This window comes from Rhynchophorus ferrugineus, unplaced genomic scaffold, assembly GCF_030347505.1.
Source record: "Rhynchophorus ferrugineus isolate W39M unplaced genomic scaffold, kcgeb_rfMv2 rfM2, whole genome shotgun sequence".
Lineage (NCBI taxonomy): Eukaryota > Metazoa > Arthropoda > Insecta > Coleoptera > Curculionidae > Rhynchophorus > Rhynchophorus ferrugineus.
Genome location: NW_027472581.1, coordinates 81,112,194 through 81,130,508, shown reverse-complemented (window position 1 = coordinate 81,130,508; position 18,315 = coordinate 81,112,194). Strand labels below are relative to the sequence as shown.

At 33.7% G+C, this 18,315-nt stretch overlaps 3 protein-coding genes across 3 annotated transcripts in view; 1 reads left to right on the top strand and 2 right to left on the bottom strand.

Annotated features, from left to right (window-relative positions):
- Nucleotides 1-10,891, top strand: part of LOC143191443 (TBC1 domain family member 19) — a 29,150-nt gene extending 18,259 nt beyond the window's left edge. Inside the window, exons 4-10 of the mRNA XM_076396507.1 lie at nucleotides 549-643; nucleotides 701-761; nucleotides 3,834-4,064; nucleotides 4,123-4,260; nucleotides 4,345-4,504; nucleotides 7,308-7,509; nucleotides 10,487-10,891. Coding sequence (XP_076252622.1) covers nucleotides 549-643; nucleotides 701-761; nucleotides 3,834-4,064; nucleotides 4,123-4,260; nucleotides 4,345-4,504; nucleotides 7,308-7,509; nucleotides 10,487-10,745 — 1,146 coding nt within the window. The 3' untranslated portion in view covers nucleotides 10,746-10,891. The remainder of the gene's footprint in view (nucleotides 1-548; nucleotides 644-700; nucleotides 762-3,833; nucleotides 4,065-4,122; nucleotides 4,261-4,344; nucleotides 4,505-7,307; nucleotides 7,510-10,486) is intronic.
- A 1,925-nt stretch (nucleotides 10,892-12,816) lies between these two features.
- On the bottom strand, nucleotides 12,817-13,760 carry LOC143191880 (uncharacterized). The gene is made up of 4 exons (XM_076397322.1): nucleotides 13,447-13,760; nucleotides 13,270-13,393; nucleotides 13,031-13,207; nucleotides 12,817-12,974 (listed from the first exon to the last, which is right to left on the bottom strand). Exons 1-4 carry the CDS (start codon nucleotides 13,657-13,659, stop codon nucleotides 12,838-12,840), a joined length of 651 nt encoding a protein of 216 aa, XP_076253437.1. The 5' UTR covers nucleotides 13,660-13,760; the 3' UTR covers nucleotides 12,817-12,837.
- Nucleotides 13,761-14,357: 597 nt separating this feature from the next.
- On the bottom strand, nucleotides 14,358-18,279 carry LOC143191436 (uncharacterized). Its single transcript, XM_076396490.1, has 5 exons — nucleotides 17,909-18,279; nucleotides 17,701-17,853; nucleotides 17,492-17,647; nucleotides 15,450-16,033; nucleotides 14,358-15,388 (listed from the first exon to the last, which is right to left on the bottom strand). Exons 1-5 carry the CDS (start codon nucleotides 18,113-18,115, stop codon nucleotides 14,740-14,742), a joined length of 1,749 nt encoding a protein of 582 aa, XP_076252605.1. The 5' UTR covers nucleotides 18,116-18,279; the 3' UTR covers nucleotides 14,358-14,739.
- Between the last annotated feature and the right edge of the window lie 36 nt (nucleotides 18,280-18,315).

The window sequence follows — 18,315 nt, the reverse complement described above, 5'->3', positions numbered from 1 at the left end:
CTTACAGTCTGTGCATAACTATTTTCTTTGTAACTTCAACTTATAACTTTGTTGATTTACATACTTATATATGAAATGTGAAAACTTTGTAAATACCTTTTATTGACTGATAATAATGTAGATAAACCTCGCCACACCATCCAGCCATGAGCCATGTATAGTATAATTTTCTGTAAAGCTATAGTAAAAGTTTTCTTTATATCAGTTGGTTGAGCAAGAAACAATGAAACATGTATAGTCTGTTCAAAGTTATTTTGTATATACGTCATTATAGATCATTAAGTCATCAAAACGTCGCAATGTTGCCGCATCAATTCTTCTGAGTTTTAGTTCAGCTTGGCTTTGATATACAACGAAATTCTAATCTAAGTAAAATAATTTAACAAAAGTGTTATCAAATATAATTTTTTCAATATTAAAATGTGAGAAATTAAGAGATTTTGTAATTATTATTTTAGAAATCAGCGCACCACATGAAGACTTATTTAAATTTAGTGAAAACATCTTTCATCATTGGCTTATTTAATTGTTTATATTTAATTTATCAGGCAGATATTCAAAAATATCGTCCCGTGTACGCACCAAAGGACTTTCTGGAGGTGCTGTTAAACCTAAAAGGACCGAATCGCGAAAAGGTCAAAAAGTATTACACGATTGTTGAAGCTCTTTATCAAGATTAAGCTATTTCCAACTGTTACAGCGAGAACCATCGGTGGGAGTTTGCTCAATTGCCTTTGAGAGTCAAAAATTTATCAGAACTGGTAAGAATCATAAATTATCTATATCTTTTTTAGTTCGATATTAAAATTAGTTCGTTTTTTGGTGTTAGGTCTGTAAATTATGTTAAGTCTGTTAAAAAGAAATGTGTTATTTTCTTAAATATTTGTATCTTATGCTCTAAAAGTCTGATTGGCTACCACTAGAAGGCATAAGAAAGTTTACGTTTGGTAGTAAACAAGATTATTTGACTGTTTCGGACTAGCTGGCTCAGTTTTGTTTAAACTCACACTGAAAAGGTGAAAATGCAAGCCAGACGGTTGAAAATATGAATAGTATTTACGGTTTTGATACTGTAACAATCAATCATGCGCAGTTTTGGTGTCGTTAATTTTGTTCCATTAAATTAGATGTCAATGTCAAATATGGATAAAATAATGGAAATGGCCGAATTCCACTGTCATATAAGCACTTCTTCATTGCCCAGGAGGAGGAGCAAGTAAACTGTTTGAAGTCACCGAAAATGTTTGAATATAAATGGATACAAAAAGAAGTTAGCGTGTGGGTGCTACATGAGTTAAACCAGAAAAACATCATGGACCAAATTTCTATTTGGAAATCGCTACAAAAGTAGTTCTGAAGCGAATGGTGACTAAACCTATTGTTGGCATTGGCAAAGAATTATGTATTATAAGCTTTTTCTCTAATTTGAATCCGTAAAGTGAATAATTGGGTCACGTGAAGCAACCAATCACCCAGAAGGGGCCAACTTTGGCTACTAGAATAGGAATTGTGTTTCATCAAAACCAGGCCACGCACATCGATAACCACTCCCCAGAAGCTCGTCGGGAGCTTGGTTTGTAGGTTCTTATGCATCCACCTTATAGTCTGGACCAGGCAACAAGTGATGTCGAACTGTTTCTGTCTATGACGAACTATTTTCTTGGTAAAAAATTCGCCTCAAGAGGAAGAAGAAAGTCCTAATTAAATTACTTTTAAAATGGCAACAAGTTATCGAATAAAACGACATATATCTGACTTAAATCATATCATTCTAAGTACCTTAAATAAAGGTTCTTTTTACATCACCTATTATTATTCCAGTTTATGTTGTAAATATTTTAATTAAACCCATTGTTGAAGAATTAAAATTCTAAGCATATAATGCGGTAAGAATAATAGATACTAAAAAGGAACAATGTCTGGTGAATATAGAATATTTCTCATTTATATTTTTCCAAGCACGTTTTGAAATAAGTAGCTATAGCGAAAAATAGCAATAAAAAATATTAAAATACATTATTATATATAATTAATCATAGAACTTTGTTTCCGCAGCGTTGTATTTCTAGTTGGTTTTATGTTTTAATGCAATCCCATATTTACACGCCATAGGTCCAAATTGGTTTTATAATTAACTAAATAAGCAATATCAATGTATTCTCATCTCCTGTTTATCAACCCGATGTAGATCTAAATCCAATTTCTCTATTGGAAGTTACCGCTGAAATTGATAACCTCAATCATAAAAAGGTCCCTGATATAGATGGCATTTCTCCTGGATTATTGAAAGAACTGCCACGAAAAGCAATCATCATATATTCATATATGTATTTAATGCTTGTTTTAGACTGAAGCATGTTCCGGAATGCTTTAAGGTGGTACCAATAATTATGCTCAAAAACCTGAGAAATCTGCAGAACAAGTCGAATCTTACAGGCTTATTTCGCTGCTACCTCCAATATCAAAACTATTTGAGAAACTAATATTTAAACGTGTTTAAATGTAACTGCGGCTATTGAAAAAGCATTTGAGGAAAAGAAATACTGCTCTGCAATATTCCTGAATGTCTCACAATCTTCTGATCGGGTTTGGCATTTGGTATCAATCTGTAAGATCAGCAAATTGTTACCGCGTAACTATTGGCAATTGCTGGAGTCATATTTATTCGGAAGAAAATTTAGAGTATCGCGCGAAATGACATTCTCGACAATTAAAACTATTTCGGCTGGAGTTCTACAAGGTAGCGTCTTAGGACCTCTCGTATATCTATTCTACACTGCTGACATTCCAACAACAAAAGAAGCACTACTTGGAACCTTTGGTGACGACACAATTATTATGGCAAATGACATATCTCTGCCTAGGGCAGTAGCAAAACTACAAGTGGCAGTCAACAAAATCTACAAATGGACGAAAAATTGGAAAATTCAACTTAATTGCTCCAAATCTGTCCACGTGTTAATTTTGAATTGCGGCGAATTGACAAAAACTTAATTAAATCACTCAATGGATGCCCGATTAATCAAGCAGAATCAGCTAAATACCTCGGAATCCATCTTGACGGTAGATTAAATTGGAAACATCATGTTAGAAAAAAAGCAAAACACATTAGAACCAAAATAAAACAACTGTACTGGTTAGTCGGAAGATACTCTCAACTTGATCTAAAATCAAAGAGGTTGATTTATAAGACAATTATAAAGCTAATTTGGACCTATGGGGTGCAAATATGGGGTTGTACTAAAAATTAAAACAACTAGTCATCCAACACTGTCAAACAAGGTTCTTCGATTGATTACCAATGCTTATCGCTACGTAACCAACGAAGAATTGCACGATGACCTGGAAATCAAAGGGATTTGCGAAGTTATTCAAGATTTTGTCTTAAAACACGAAAGAAGATTACTAAATCATACTAACGTGGAAGCAATACAACTGCTGGACAGCGCGCAGGGTGTCAGGAGATTGAAGCGAACCAAACCATACGAACTAATATAAAGTGTATACCTTTAGTGTAAACTATAGCTATAAGTTATTATAATTTTATAATTGAGGAATACATGTTGATGTATTTTCTCCTCGCACGCGTCTTGCTTATAGTTAAGATTGTACTAAGCGTATCTAATAAAGATGTTATTAAAAAAATGTATTATCAAACTCAAATAAATGTTTTTGTTCAATAATTTTCATTGATGTAATGACGAAAGGTTTTTCCTATTATCGGTAAAATCTAGCAGCATTGATTCTTTGGAGTTCTATCATTTCTTAGATCGTTAATAAAAAACTGACGTATGATATCCGCTAATAATGTTGTTTTTGTTACTTAAACCCAGAGGAACTTGTACTTGGAGATATCGCGAGGTGACCAGATACTGACCGGTGGCGGAGGAAACAGCATCAATCCCCATCACGCCGCCTTGGAGACGGAACGAATCAGTCTCGGCGAGAAGGTCCTGGCGAAGAACTACGCCCCTCTAGCACAGGAGTACCTTAAGAAAGGATGCCCCAAGTGTTTGAGGGCGAGGATGTGGACTTTGCTGCTAGGTGCCGAAGTCCGATCTTCCGTAAGCGTCATCCCGCATCCCTCAAGACTGTTTAACCATCGCGCTTTGTCGGTTTCAGCAAATTGCATATTTTGAAGGTCTTAAACAGAACGTCCTCCAGTACGATCTCATGATAGATAAGCTGATCATCAAAGATATCAGCTTGACGGCTTCCAACGACGACCAGTATTTTGTGTTTGAAGATGTTTTGTATCAGGTATGAAGAAAGGAAAAAAAAATAAATTAAAATGGTTAAATGATTAAAACGAAAAACGCTAAATATAAAAAAGTTGTTTTAAAGGTTATGCTCTGTTTCTCGAGAGATCCAGAGATCCTGAAGAACTTGCCTAACCAACCGGCTTTCATGCAAGTCTCCTTTAAAGGAAAGACAAACGCGCCGGAAAATACCATAGTGTTCCCTCCTAGTGGCGTCATCCCTTTTCATGGCTTCACTATGTACGGTAAGCTATTGTAATACGCTATAGTAATTAAGCTTGGGCAGTATTTCATTAGTTTTAATTAAAATGGATAATTGAAATACAAATAAGTGTTTTGTTTTTCAATTAACTAAAATGCAATTACTCAATTAGAATTTTCGTATAGGATTCGTAATTCAAATACATGTAGCGGTATACAATAAAAATGTTTGACCATATTCACTTACTTGAAGAGGCTAGCATGGCGCTAGAACGTAGCATCTTTTAAAATAGCATCAGTCGATAAAACGAGCCGAATTTAGCAAGCCAAAGAAAGAAATTTATTTCCTTTGTTTTGTCCACATTGTATTATACATTAGTGCTCTTAAATAAATTTATTTCTGTTGGTGTTTGAATTTTAATAAAATAAACTAGACCTCACATACCTGACGCCGATGTATTTTGTGGTTAGTATTTCAAATACTTATGGCTTCAAAATACCTTTTAACATAAATAGATTTAACAACCTTATTAATGAATGCGTTCTACAGAAAATAACTTGATAGCTTTCGTAAGTAAAATAGCGATCATAGATTAATAGAGAGATGAGATATAGATGGGGTTATAATCGTCCATTTAAGTAATTTTATTGGCCAGTTTAAATCTCCATTATAAGCCACTGTAAATAAAACCTTTTTCTGTATAGACATTTGTTTGGTTCTTTGATAAAGTTTGCCACACAGGTGAGGGTCGTAACAGCCTTAACGTCACGCCAATGAATGAAAAATGAATCTACTAATGAAGTAGAAAAAATTATATTAATATTGTAATATTATTACTTAATAGAGTCAGTTTGGGATTTCTAATATTATCTACCCATTTTTTAAAGACAGCCAGATACTTCTTCAAAGACAAACGATGTTGCATTCCTTTATTACCTGTGCCTCCGGATACACAACACTTCCCAGATCGAGGATGCTTTAGACTTACGAGGGTGATTCGATATGAACTTAGCCTACAAATGAAAAACAAAAATCTTGGAAAAGTGGCTATTTATTTCTCAACATAGTCTCCTTTTAGCTTGATACATTTGACACAGAAACCTGTCTGAAAAATACGTTTTCTCGAGGTCTGCAAGGTGGGCTCCCATAGTGGCGATGACCTCCTCATTGGAGTTAAATTTTTGCTGTGGCCAAATCTGGAGAATATGGTGACGAGTGAGGTGGTTTGAGCTGGTGCGTTGTCATGGTGGATGAGCACTTTTTTCTTCGTTAAACGAGGTAGTTTTTTTTTGAAATTCAGCGTCGAATCGGCCCAATAATTCGGCATAGTGTAGCCCTATGACCGTTTTGTCCCCCTCCAGGTAGTGGATGTAGGTAAAACCTTGTGAATGCCAGAAAACGGTGGCCATCACCTTTCCGGCCGATAGGAGAGTCTTCGCCTTCTTTGGAGCACGTTCGCTGGGTGAAGTTCACTGTTTCGTCGACGTCCACAAAACAATGCAGAAACGGATTGCACTTAGACAGCATCACTACTCTGGAGTGGTTTCACGGTTGCGCTTGTCCGGAGTAAGCAAACGCTGCACCCACTGCACCGACATCTTTCTCATGCCACAAATTTTATGCAGGATATGACTCATGCGGTTTTTGAAATGCCTACTGTCTCAGCTATCTCGCGCACACTCAGTCGGAGGTCTGCCAATACGACATCGTGGAATTTTCATGTTATCATCCGTAGTAGCTATTTTGAGGGCATTTGGGCGTTGCTCATCAAAAATCGACGTGCGACCACGCTGAAACTCGTTTAACCAATTTTTGACGGTCGCCAACGATGTAGAAGGGTCACAGAACACAGCATCACAGCGCTTTTTGATTTTGCTGCGCGATTTTCCTTCCAAAAACCAGAATCGAATCACCAGCCGATATTGTTCTTTTTCTATTTTTCTAAGATCCACAGACAAGCCCGCTTCCACACGCAGACAAAACAAAACTACAAGTCTGATTGGGCTAAAATTTCGACAGTAACCGTACACGAGAATGTACTACACGATAGTAAATTTCTCTTGCGAAAGTGGCACCAACGGACAGTGAGTTTAAGTACTTGTCGGACCGTCCTCGTATATTGTATCATCGACTAATGTTATACTAATGAACTAACGACTAATAATTTAATCATGAAACCGTATGAAATACTAAACACATTCTTCCCTGCGTAAGGCACACTGAAAATAACACCCAAGACAAATAAACTTCAAACGCGCCATAGAAACGCAATGAACCAACCAAATGCCTTCGCGGCTCTTAGCATAGCGATCCAAACAAGTAATAATATCGAAGTAATGGCATCTAGATAATTGACGTCATGAAATATTTCTCCTATTTTGCCTATAAAGTTAAATCTCTGTTTTTCAATGATATCTACTATGACATTTCCAAGTGCAAAACGTTACGGGTTAGTCCAGAAAAGTTAACTGAAACGGAATATGTATAATCATAACATCTTGCTGTGTATAGGGCCGAATCAACAAGGTATAGCGTATAAAACTAATAAAACTGTTACAGAGGATGTTTACTAACATCATTTGATTAATTTGAATGAGATATTGTCGCAAAATGGATTAGTATTAGCGAGTTACAGATCCGAAATCACTCATGTTCTGTTGCCCCCAGCGGACTTATCAGACATAGCGCCTTCTGATTACCATTTGTTCAGATTTAATTTTTCTCAGTAACTGCTTTTTTAAAGTGAATAAATAATTTCTCTTGTTTTTCATTGGCTCCATTATACCCTATTAAAATAACGGAACTGATATCTAAATTCAGAATATTTTTATGTATTCCTGTTGCAGCTGCTCCCTTCTGTTACCTGTTCGACAACTCCGTGGAGCTGTACTTTGCGTTCAGGGCCTTCTATTTACGCTATTGGCACAGGCTGCACCGGGTATGCTCCAGCTCTCAGGGCGTCGTTTCCCTGTGTCTCCAGTTCGAGAAATTGCTACAATGCTACGAGCCCAACTTGTGGAATCATTTCAAAAAGTGTCGGATTTATCCGTAAGTATCCAGAACTACGTTATTTGTATAATCTGTTACGAATTAGTAATTTTATTTACATTGCTGCCATTATATATTGTGAACAACTGGCCGAGACAAACTACATCACTCTCTGCTAGTTATTCCTCTTCTTTTTCTGCCTATTAGAAATGGGTTCTTTTATCGATATAAAACATATAGTCTATTCAATTATTTTGTACATACGTCATCTAAATTTGTGACGTCAAAACGTGGCACTGTTGCCGCATCAACTCTGAGTTTTAGTTAATTTTATCTTTGACCTATAACAAAATTCTATTCTATTGCTTTCAAGAATTTTGCATACGTCTGATAACTGCACGACTCATTCTTTTACATGTTCGAAGTGATCAGACGTCATTGTGTCTGTTTTCAACTCGAATAAAATGAGAAGGAAAATATTGTCTGGTTCTAAAACAAATTTACAAATTGCGACAGGCAATACATTAAACATCTTAATGACGTATGCACAAATAACTTCGAATAGTCTATAACAGGTCAATTGAAGAGTCCCCAGCCTACCACAGTAAAACAAATTTTTTGGCAAAATTAGTTTTTTTTATTCAATATAATTCACTTCAAGGGTGATACACTGATTATAGCGACCCTCCAACTTTTATATTTGTATATATATATATATATATATATATATATATATATATATATGTGTATACTTTTATATAGGTATTTTTTTGCTATTTTTGTAGTACGATTTGTCCTTTGCTTCAAAATAGGCCTCACTTTCGGCGATCACTTCTTCATTCGCCGAAAATTTCTACCCAGTGAGCATTCTTTTGAGATCTGAGAAAAGGAAATAGACGCTGGGAGCTAGATCTGGAGAATACGGTGGATGAGGAAGCAATTTGAAGCCCAATTCATAGATTTTTGCCATCGTTTTCACTGACTTGTGACACGGTGTATTGTCTTGGCATTATTGAAGCAGCACTTTTTTCTTCAAATGCGGCCGTTTTTCGGCGATTTCGTCCTTCAAACGGTTCAATGACGCTATGTAATAGTCGAATGACTGTCGATTAGACTTCGGCGTAAAATGATTGAGACATGTTTCATCCATTGTCACATATCGAGGCAAAAACTCGGGTTTATTACGCTTGATCATCATCAAACACTGTTCCGAATCATCAACTCGTCGTTGTTTTCGGTTAAAAGTGAGCTCGCGCGGCACCCACTTTGCACAGAGCTTTCTCATACCCTAATATTCGTGAATTATATGATGTACACGTTCAGTTGATATCTTTAGAGTATCTGCTATTTGATTCAATTTCAATTTACGGCCATTCAAAATCATTTTGTGGATTTTTTAAATGTTTTCGTCGGTAACAACCTCTTTTGAGCGTCCACTGCCTTCACCGTCTTCGGTGCTGATTTCACTACGTCTAAACTTAGCATACCAATCCTTGATGGTTGATTTTCCTGGAGCAGTGTCCGGAAACTCAACATCAAGCCAAGTTTTTGCTTCAACTGTATTTTACTATTATTCAAAAAGCAATATTTTATCAACACGCGAAATTCCTTTTTATCCATTTTTTTTACAATAACAAAAGTTGTTTCACTCAAAATGCTATAATTCGCAAACTAATGATCCGACAGCTGTCAAATTTATACACGCATCTTTTAAGGGTTAGGGCTAACATGCCGGGGACTTTTCAATTGATCTGTTATAACACCCCATCTCAATTCCAGACCTAATTAACATTATAAACATAAACCAGTATAAAAATACTTTTAAATTGAAGAAGCAAAACTATTGAATTCTAAATATAACATAATTTGTGCTTATGACTACTCAATTTCTGGTGAGAAGTGAAGTTTAATCCAAAAAATTTGTACTATTATCTGACAATCAATCATATTGAACAATAATGTCATTCTTTAGGCATAGTTCCTTAACAAAATGATAGTTTATTTCAATACGTTTGTTTCTTTTTGGGTTCAAGGATTTTAATCAAATAGTTGTCAAAATTTTCAACATTTAACATCACTTATTTAGTATGTTCCTTGGTTGCCAAACCTCTCAGATATGTATTTGCTTTCCAATCAGTTGATTTCATGTCACTGGGTTGCCTTTATGAAACGATATGAATCTAACATGACTATAACGATAATTTTCCAATCTTCCAATTTTGTTAAATGAATCTTTATGTCAAAATTCTAATAGTTTGTAACCTTAACACGGGTGCATCAGTTAAGCTCTTCTCCATTGGTTTCAATGGCTTCCAGTAACTATGTTGGACTGCATGTTTCTAGCTTTTTAGTGCTTCATTGGTCCTTCGGTACTCTAGAGCTCTATAACTTAATACCGCCATCTATTGCATCCAGTCGTCCTACTATTGATAAGTAGGTGACGAAAAATCGGAAATCGTTCAGTTTAGAAGTCATTCAGTTTGCATTTTAAGGAAAAACTATAGCATAAAAAACATCGTAGAAATACTATATACTACTGCTGCTATGAAAATGATGTGAAATGTTTCAAAAATGCTGTAAATCAATTTGAAGTCCTCAAACAATACAAAATTAATAATATAATTTTATGTCATAAACACAAAATTAAAAAGGAACAAAACAAATTAATTTAATATAACTATTTGGGCACGATACCGACTTCAAACTAATCTTTATTTAGTTATTACAACGATTATTACGTACATATTTTATTTTAAAACTTTTTTTTTGTGTTAAAAGTATAAGTTTTATTATTTTTTACATTTTAGTGAGTTCCCTATTTATTTATTGAAGTGGGTTAAATTTTTTTGTTAAAAATTTTTGTTTTTCTATAGTTCGTTGTATTCTACGTCCCCATTGCTTCGTAAATAGCAATGTCGCAAAATCAGGAGGAAACTACCGAAGTTTACCGAATGGCGGCCATGATTCTCCAAAATTAGCCAATATTTTTCTATTATCGTATCGTCATCATCGATCATAACCTGCATATTTTTATAAGTTTAAGGGTGGTCATCAAGTGGATCATGAGAGCATTCAGCGGTCATCTAGCCCCCGAACAACTGCTAACGCTCTGGGACCTGATCATAGCTTATGATTCCCTGGAGATCATTCCACTGCTGGCGGTAGTTATCGTGGTCTTCCGCAAGGATAATCTGATGAAAGTGAACACACTGACGAACGTGGAAGCCGTCCTAGCTGACCTCAGCTCCATCGCTGTAATACCGTTGCTGCAGATGGCACTGATGAAGGATAGTTGAAACAACAACATAGTATTGATGAAACGGTTCAAAGAAGAGTCATATCATGTTAAGTCGTCTATTTTTTTTATTTTGAAAGGATTAATTAAATTTTTACAAGGTGAATCATCGCGAAAATTGATTGATTGATTGATCCGCCAAATAGTACGTTCATTGTTTGATACTTACTGTATAGTTTCATTAAATTTAAACAAATAAATTAATTCTAAATAATCCAATTGCATTTTTTATTACTTTTAGTGATTCAGCAATCTCCCTAATGGGCAATAATATTTCTTATATGTAGAAAATCACTTCAGTATGATATCTTATATAAAATATCTTATACAGTGGGTGACCAAATTATTAGAGACAATATTGGGATTATTTAATTTTCTAGTATAAATGAATTTCTGTAACAAATCATTAGTTGAGTCTTATATATTTTTTTTATTTGTATCTGTAATTTATTGGAATCATAAAAACTACAAAACAGTTAAATCTTGGTTTTAGTAATTTAAATATTATTAAAGAATAATAGAACTAATTTTAATATTTAGTAATGCCACCCTTCGCTGCAATAAGAGCTTCTATGCGTCGGGGCAAGCTCTCGAAACATGTTTTTGCACCTTCCTGCAGTTTGGAGTTGTGATGCCATTCTCTATTGAGAATGTGAAGTGAATGCTAGGTGATAATCACTTATTTTCATTCCCCCCTTTGGTGAGTTCCCACCTGTTTTCTATGGGACTCATGTCTGGTGAGTTCCCTGGCCAAGGCGAGACAGTTTTAGATTGTTTGATTGTTTTAGACACAAAAAATCGTTTAAAAGTAATAAACTTCGCGCTTTAACGGACAATGACCGAACATAGAATAATTCTATCTGGAAGATTAAAAATAGTGTACAATTAAAAGGTTTTAAATTTACATTTTCTAAAAAATGTTTGACAAAAAATATGTTATATCATCGACGTGGTAATATCGTGAGATAAAATAAAAAAGATAACTCAAAAAACTACTGACAGTATAAGTTGGATTATAAAAGTTGTAAAATATCAAAGTTGGATTTTTATATTTTGTTTTTTTTTTTGGCATCCGTACAATCGATTTTGATTAATTAAAGGGCTCATTTGATCCAATAAAAAATCATAATTTTAAAAATAGATTTTTTCATCCACCCATTTTTGCAAACTCCCTCCACCAAAGGACGCTTTATTCACACATATTTTAACATTAATTGTCTTTCCAAGGTTTAGGTTTGATTTCTAATCATATTTTTTTTATCTATTAATAAGACTGAATTATTCCATCCATATTATTAATTCTCCGTATAAACACTTCACATATGATTTAAAACGGACCATAAATAATAAATAAAACACCTGCGCGTTTGTACAACACGTAAGAGAGTAATGTCAAGTTTAAACTTTAATCAGAAATTTTGGAAAAATAAACGAAAGTTTATAAAGTTCTTGCCAATTTTTTTTGATCTTAATAATAATTTCTTACCTGTGTACCTTCTTTTGAACTCGTATAAACTATATCCATATCCAGACATCCATTTTGACGAAACATCACACAAAATTATGAAATTCCCTATAAGTCTTCGTCCATGTCATAAAATAACACAATGAACAGTGAGACACAACATAAGCTGAGTAAAGGTACACAAAATACATCATTCAACTAATAAATAGGAATTCAACAACTTCCAATAGCATGTCCTTTACTTATCTTGTTATCTTGTGAAACACCAATGTATATAAAGTATTATAATTTATCTAAAGTTTATGTTCATTATACTTCATTCTATATCATACAAGATATAATCAGTCGAATTATATGAAAATATACTAAAAATAAAAGTACTTCATCTCAAGGAAAATTAAAATTTCAACAAAAAGTGACATGCAATAGTATTTATATTTTATGTCAAACTGATCTGTATGTTTAGTTGCCTATTATTTATCTATATTTAATAGATATTTAAAATCAGTAGAAATACGATAGTGTAGATTATTAAAATTATTATATATATGAATAACCTTATATCTTAATACAATTATTAAATAAATAAATATTTAAATTAGTTTTTTAATGAAATATCAATAATTATTTACATTATATCCCTAAATTTTGGATGATTCAATTTTCCATGCATTTGTTCTTCGACTATGAAAGCTCCTAGACTTCCAATGGTATGATTATATTCACTGTCTTCGGTTTTAACATTCAATATAGCGTTTATTTTTTCTAAAATTTGTATATATATTAACACGTTGCTTAGATGATCATTATTGGTTATTTACCGTTTTGTCCTAAATTATTCGGACGTTTAATAACGTAAGGGGGGTCCATGGCGTGTTCACTAAGTAGTTGCGGTGGCCTGTAATCATATTTTTGTGTGGTTAAAGGTATTTGCCAACCTTCCGGTAAAGAATAATGTTCTTTGCTGGTTTCCAATAATTTTCTTCTTATATCCGCTTCTACAGTGTACATTTTTATAATCTATCTTCATTTGATCAACTGAACTATATAACAAACATACCTATATCACAGTAATCTACTTGATATACAGAATTTCCACTTTCCAATTTATCAGCATCGATAGTTACTCGATCCAACGCGCTTTCAAAATACATTCGCCCGATTTTGGGCTTCTCATTTTTTACCTTAAATGTAATTGATAGTTTAATTAATTATATTGTAATAAAAAACCACAAACCCTATCAAAATAAGTATCCGCTTTTTCTCTGGGTGATGCCGGTGGAGTTGTTGCGTCCAGATCTAAATAATTTTTAAAACCCTCACAAATTGGATCGCTAAATTCTTGAGGGGTGGAATATTTTATGCCTTGAGGTGGAATTGTCTTTTTAATGTAATCCTTGTTGTAGATGGTTAGATAATGTCCGAATTTTAAGCGATCGTTTAAATTCATTTTGACATTCAACGGTTATTAATCGAAAAAAAATGTTATCATTTTAGGTTATGTTTTAAAATTACCCTAATATATCTATTTTTTATTTGGAAGTGTATAAAATTTGAGGCGTGTCAGAATTAGCTTTAAAAAAAATTTGTGTTAGTTTTAAAATATGGAAATCATTTGGTAATATAAATTTTTATTTCTATTATTTTTCGCCATGTTGAATTTCGTGTGTTTGAGAATAAAAAGTTGAAAAGTTACCTTAATTATCATAATAAAGACATAAAAGCATGTATAAAAATAAAATGAAATAATTTCTAAATTATAACAATTAACATTAATATTAATAAAATAAATTTTTGTTGGGGTCACTATTTTGTAACAAAAAGGTTATTTAGTGGTATCGTCATCGTGATTTATTCTAGAATTTAGAAAGAAATTAAATACAATGTCATGCTTGGCCTTGTATTATTTGAATTAAATTTTGATTTTGTTATTTTTATACCTAAATTGATAAAAATATTTATTAACATACATACATAATTATTAACATATATAACATTTTTATTAAAGATCAATTTATTTTTGATAACTAAATTATAATAACAAAAGATTCTTAACTACTAAAACGTGTCTTCTGGGCAATTACTCTATTAAACATTTTGCTATAAGTATATATTCTATGAATTAGGAAATATCAATAACACAAATGATAGGGTGCAAACTTGTTTTTATTAATAATAAATAATCAAATTTATGTAATAGGGTAGGATAACAGCAAAGAAATACCTACCATAACATAGAGTACTTTTTAAAGTTAAGAAACGAAACAACATTTACATAAAAATAATAAATATATACAAAACAAAATACTCTATAAAATAAGAGTAGTCAGAAAGTTTTCGAGTTGTCATTTTATGAATTTATTTATAGCCAAAAGGTGTTGGACATCAAGTCTAGAAACTTTTTGTTTGAATATGATCCGAATCACTTCTGTGAGATTCTAGAGCTGCTTTGGTTGTTGACTGGAAGGTACACAAGAAGGTCTTGTGTTGTGACAATTTTCCCTGATTACTGATTTTTGCCTGCTTCTGATTAAATGCAATTGTTAGATTTATTCTTGTGGACTGACTCGACGTGAGCTTTAAGAGCCTCTTCGGTCGCGGGCTGAAATGAGCACAAGAAACATTTTTTAGCCAACTTTTCGGAATTGTGGCTTTGCAGATGGGAAAAGAGATTTTCCTTTTGGATGGTCTCGAAGCTGCAATTTTCGCATTTGTACGTCTTCAGTTCGCTAGTCTTTTTATGAACTGACATATGCTTTGTAAGGTAATTACGTCTTCTGGTCTGATAAGGACAAAATTGACATCTGTACATTTTGAACGTTTGCCCATTGATGGCAAATGCTCGCTGTTTGGTTCTCGGAGACATTAGTTTCTGCGCACTTAGAGATTTTTTGTGCCCCGCCACGTGTTGGTTGAACAACTTTTTCTTAGTGAATGTGGCCTCACAGGTGAGACAAGTCATAGTCGCCGCCTGGGTCTCATGTTGGGCCATGTGGCTTTTAAAATCGGCACTGACCGCAGTTTCAAATTGGCATCCGAATTTCGCGCATTTATACTTTTTTTTATCGGAATTATCCCTGACTTTCTGGTGCATAGTGGTATGGTGAATTTTCAAGCCGGTCTTCGTATCGCAACTAAAGCTGCACATCCCACATCTATTCTTTTTCTTGTGTTTCGATCTAAAATATTCATAGTGACATTGAAACTGAAAGGAAAAATAAATGGCACCTGATAACTTACAAATAGTCCGGATCTAGGTCAGAATTGTCATCCTCGGTGCTCTCGTCACTTTGTGGCACCGTTTCTGGCTCTCGCATCTCTTCCATTTCCATACTAGCCTTCGCCTCGTCCACTTTCGGATCTTCCGAATATTTTACGTTAAGCACCTCGCTCATCGGCGTGATACAGTTTTGGTGAGTGCTATCATCCTCTTCGGCCGAAGCGTCCGCGTGGACATCTGTAATGATCTCATCGCCGTCCATATCTTTTGTTACCTGTAACGTAACGACTTGTGTCGCCTGAGGTGCAGGTTGAGGCGTATCTTCTGAGAATACTTCGTCGGGTTGTTCACATTTGATCGTAAAACCTGACAACGGAGACTCCGAATGTTCGCTATCGCCATTGAAGTACACTAGACCGTTGTCCTCCATGGTTATGGAGAATATATACACGTTGTACAGATCAACTTTGCTGAATACATTCTTTACTTCACAGTAATAATTGATTTTTTCTTCTGTAGCCAAACACTGCATCAGGAAATGAAAATATTCCTCTAACATTTCCAAACAAGGTGGACACAGGACTTGTGGTACTGTTTCTGTTTTCTGGAAATATAATTATATCAATAAGTATATCTACTATGTATATGTTCATAATACATTAGGTTCGAGGAAAAGGAATTTCAGTTTTCCATAGAGATAGTGCACATATGTATGTATGGTGAAACGACGATATAAGTGATACTGATGTTACAGCAGAAGCTAATCAACTATAACTATTTATAATTATAATGGAGGATGCGATCCAATGAAAATTGAATGAATAAAAGTTAAAAAATCCTTCTTTGGTGTAATACTGGTTCTGAACTTAAAATATAAATAAATATTTCCCTTCATGGGGTGAAAGGCAAAATTTTTAGGTGTCGATCATTGTTCTTTTCAATAATGTCCTTAATATTCCGCAAATGTCAATATTCCGATGACGATATTATGAAGGCACCGTTAATATTCAACAGTGCAGATATTTTTCTGCATTTATAGTTTGTGGCATATATATTTTATATACTAAATATATCTAATAGCGTCTTTCGACCTAACAGATGGCTTCAATGTCGCATATTTCTAGTTATTTCCAGATGGTAAGATGATGGTGGTCCATAAAATATTATTGATTCAAAAATAGCGTCGTTAGTTGAAAATTAAGTTTCCTTAACGTCACTTTCGCCACATTTTGCTTTTTTACACCAGAAAAGAAAAATGCAGCTCATATAAGTTAATATGCAGATTAGTACTTAAATGAACACCAGCATCAAAAATGCTTTGCTCGTTTTCAATTCGGCAATTTCCCTTACGGTCAAAAATATTGATCATAAAGCAGTTTTGAAGCATTTTTATAAGACTGGATACCAAAAAGTTCAAGATAATATCATAAAATTGAGCCGTTTTTTAAACGAATGATTATGGGTGATGAAAAGTTGATCACGTACGACCATAATGCGGGATAAAGACAGTGGTCAAGGCCTCAATAATGAGTTTTTGGTGAGATTCCAAAGGTATCATTTATTAGAACTATTCAAACATGATCAAATCATCTAATCGACTTTCTACTGTCAACTAAAGCAGATGATTAAAAAATTTTTTTATCACAACATTGCTAGATTACACCTAACTTTAGTGACTGTGAAAACAAGAGTGGCTCTGAAGTTTTGACATGTCTACTGTATAGTTCAAATGTTAATCCATCCCACCATTTACCATTTGTTCTACTCCCTGCAAAATATTTTAATGGCATAAAGTTAGCTTCAAAAAGGGCTTGTGATTCACTTGGTTCAGTTTTTTGGCCAGGCCAGACCATAAAAATTGCACATACATACACAATTAATTTTTATATTTATATGAATAAACTTGCTTTAGTAGACATGAAAAATAAAATAGGACTTTTTTTTAAGAAATTACTTTTTCTCCCAACAGATATTATTTTATTTGGTCAAGTCCGTTTACACAATAAAGTTACATTAGGATCAACAGCATGAATAAGAAATTAGGGTTCAGACCAATACTTACCACTTCTGGTAAACATTTATCCATCATGTGTTTCAAAGGATCTTCATCATACCTGCCTAATTTTGTGTATAGATTTCCTTTACCTGGTTTTAAACATATCCTACATATAACATCTTCCTTATCAATTTTAACATTCATATTGTCCATTCTTACAACCTACAGTGATCCAACTAAATTTCGTTGTTCTGTTCAATTGAAAACAAAAATACCTGTTTTAAATCAACTATTTCCTTCTTCGACACTCTGCCGAAAGCTTGTATTCTTTCTTCTATATCTAAACAGGAAGTTTTGAAAGTATATGTTTGCTTCAGCATCACTAAACAGTTGTGGCATATTATAGGATAGTCACTTATCAACAGCTTCTATAAATGGTGCCCAATTTGATATTTTTCAGTTTTAAAACACGGTTTTACTTACTAAACAAACCACTAAATCCAACATGTATTTTACACTACCTATAATGGATTGATAATTGTTTATTTCTAAGAGACATAAACGGCATACTTTATTCGATGCCCCTTTATCTATACTTTCTTTTTTAATAATTGTATTCACTGCCAAGTCCATGCTCTCAGTTTTACAGCAGTTAATGTATAACAATAATGGCAATAAAAACTGAAGCATAAGTATGTTCAGTAAACAAATTCAAATTATTAATTCAGCCATTGCCATTATCCTTTTCCATTTAAATATGTTTACAAGAGTTCAAAACAAACGAATCCACTTGTATACAAAATATTTCAAAAAACAGGTTAAGTTAAGTAATCCCGTCCTCTTCGTTTCAAAATGTTAGGATAACATTGAAGTGCGTGACGTAGGAGAAG

Excerpts from the sequence above, each read along its gene's own strand:
- LOC143191880 (XM_076397322.1), bottom strand. The coding sequence starts at position 13,659 with ATGAATTTAAACGATCGCTTAAAATTCGGACATTATCTAACCATCTAC. Across the intron at positions 13,208-13,269 it reads AGTAGATTACTGTGATATAG|AAGCGGATATAAGAAGAAAA; the intron begins GTATGTTTGTTA and ends TGTACACTGTAG. Across the intron at positions 12,975-13,030 it reads GAATAATTTAGGACAAAACG|AAAAAATAAACGCTATATTG; the intron begins GTAAATAACCAA and ends TACAAATTTTAG.
- LOC143191436 (XM_076396490.1), bottom strand. The coding sequence starts at position 18,115 with ATGCTTCAGTTTTTATTGCCATTATTGTTATACATTAACTGCTGTAAA. Across the intron at positions 17,648-17,700 it reads AAATAGTTGATTTAAAACAG|GTTGTAAGAATGGACAATAT; the intron begins GTATTTTTGTTT and ends GGATCACTGTAG. Across the intron at positions 16,034-17,491 it reads ATAAATGTTTACCAGAAGTG|AAAACAGAAACAGTACCACA; the intron begins GTAAGTATTGGT and ends TTATATTTCCAG.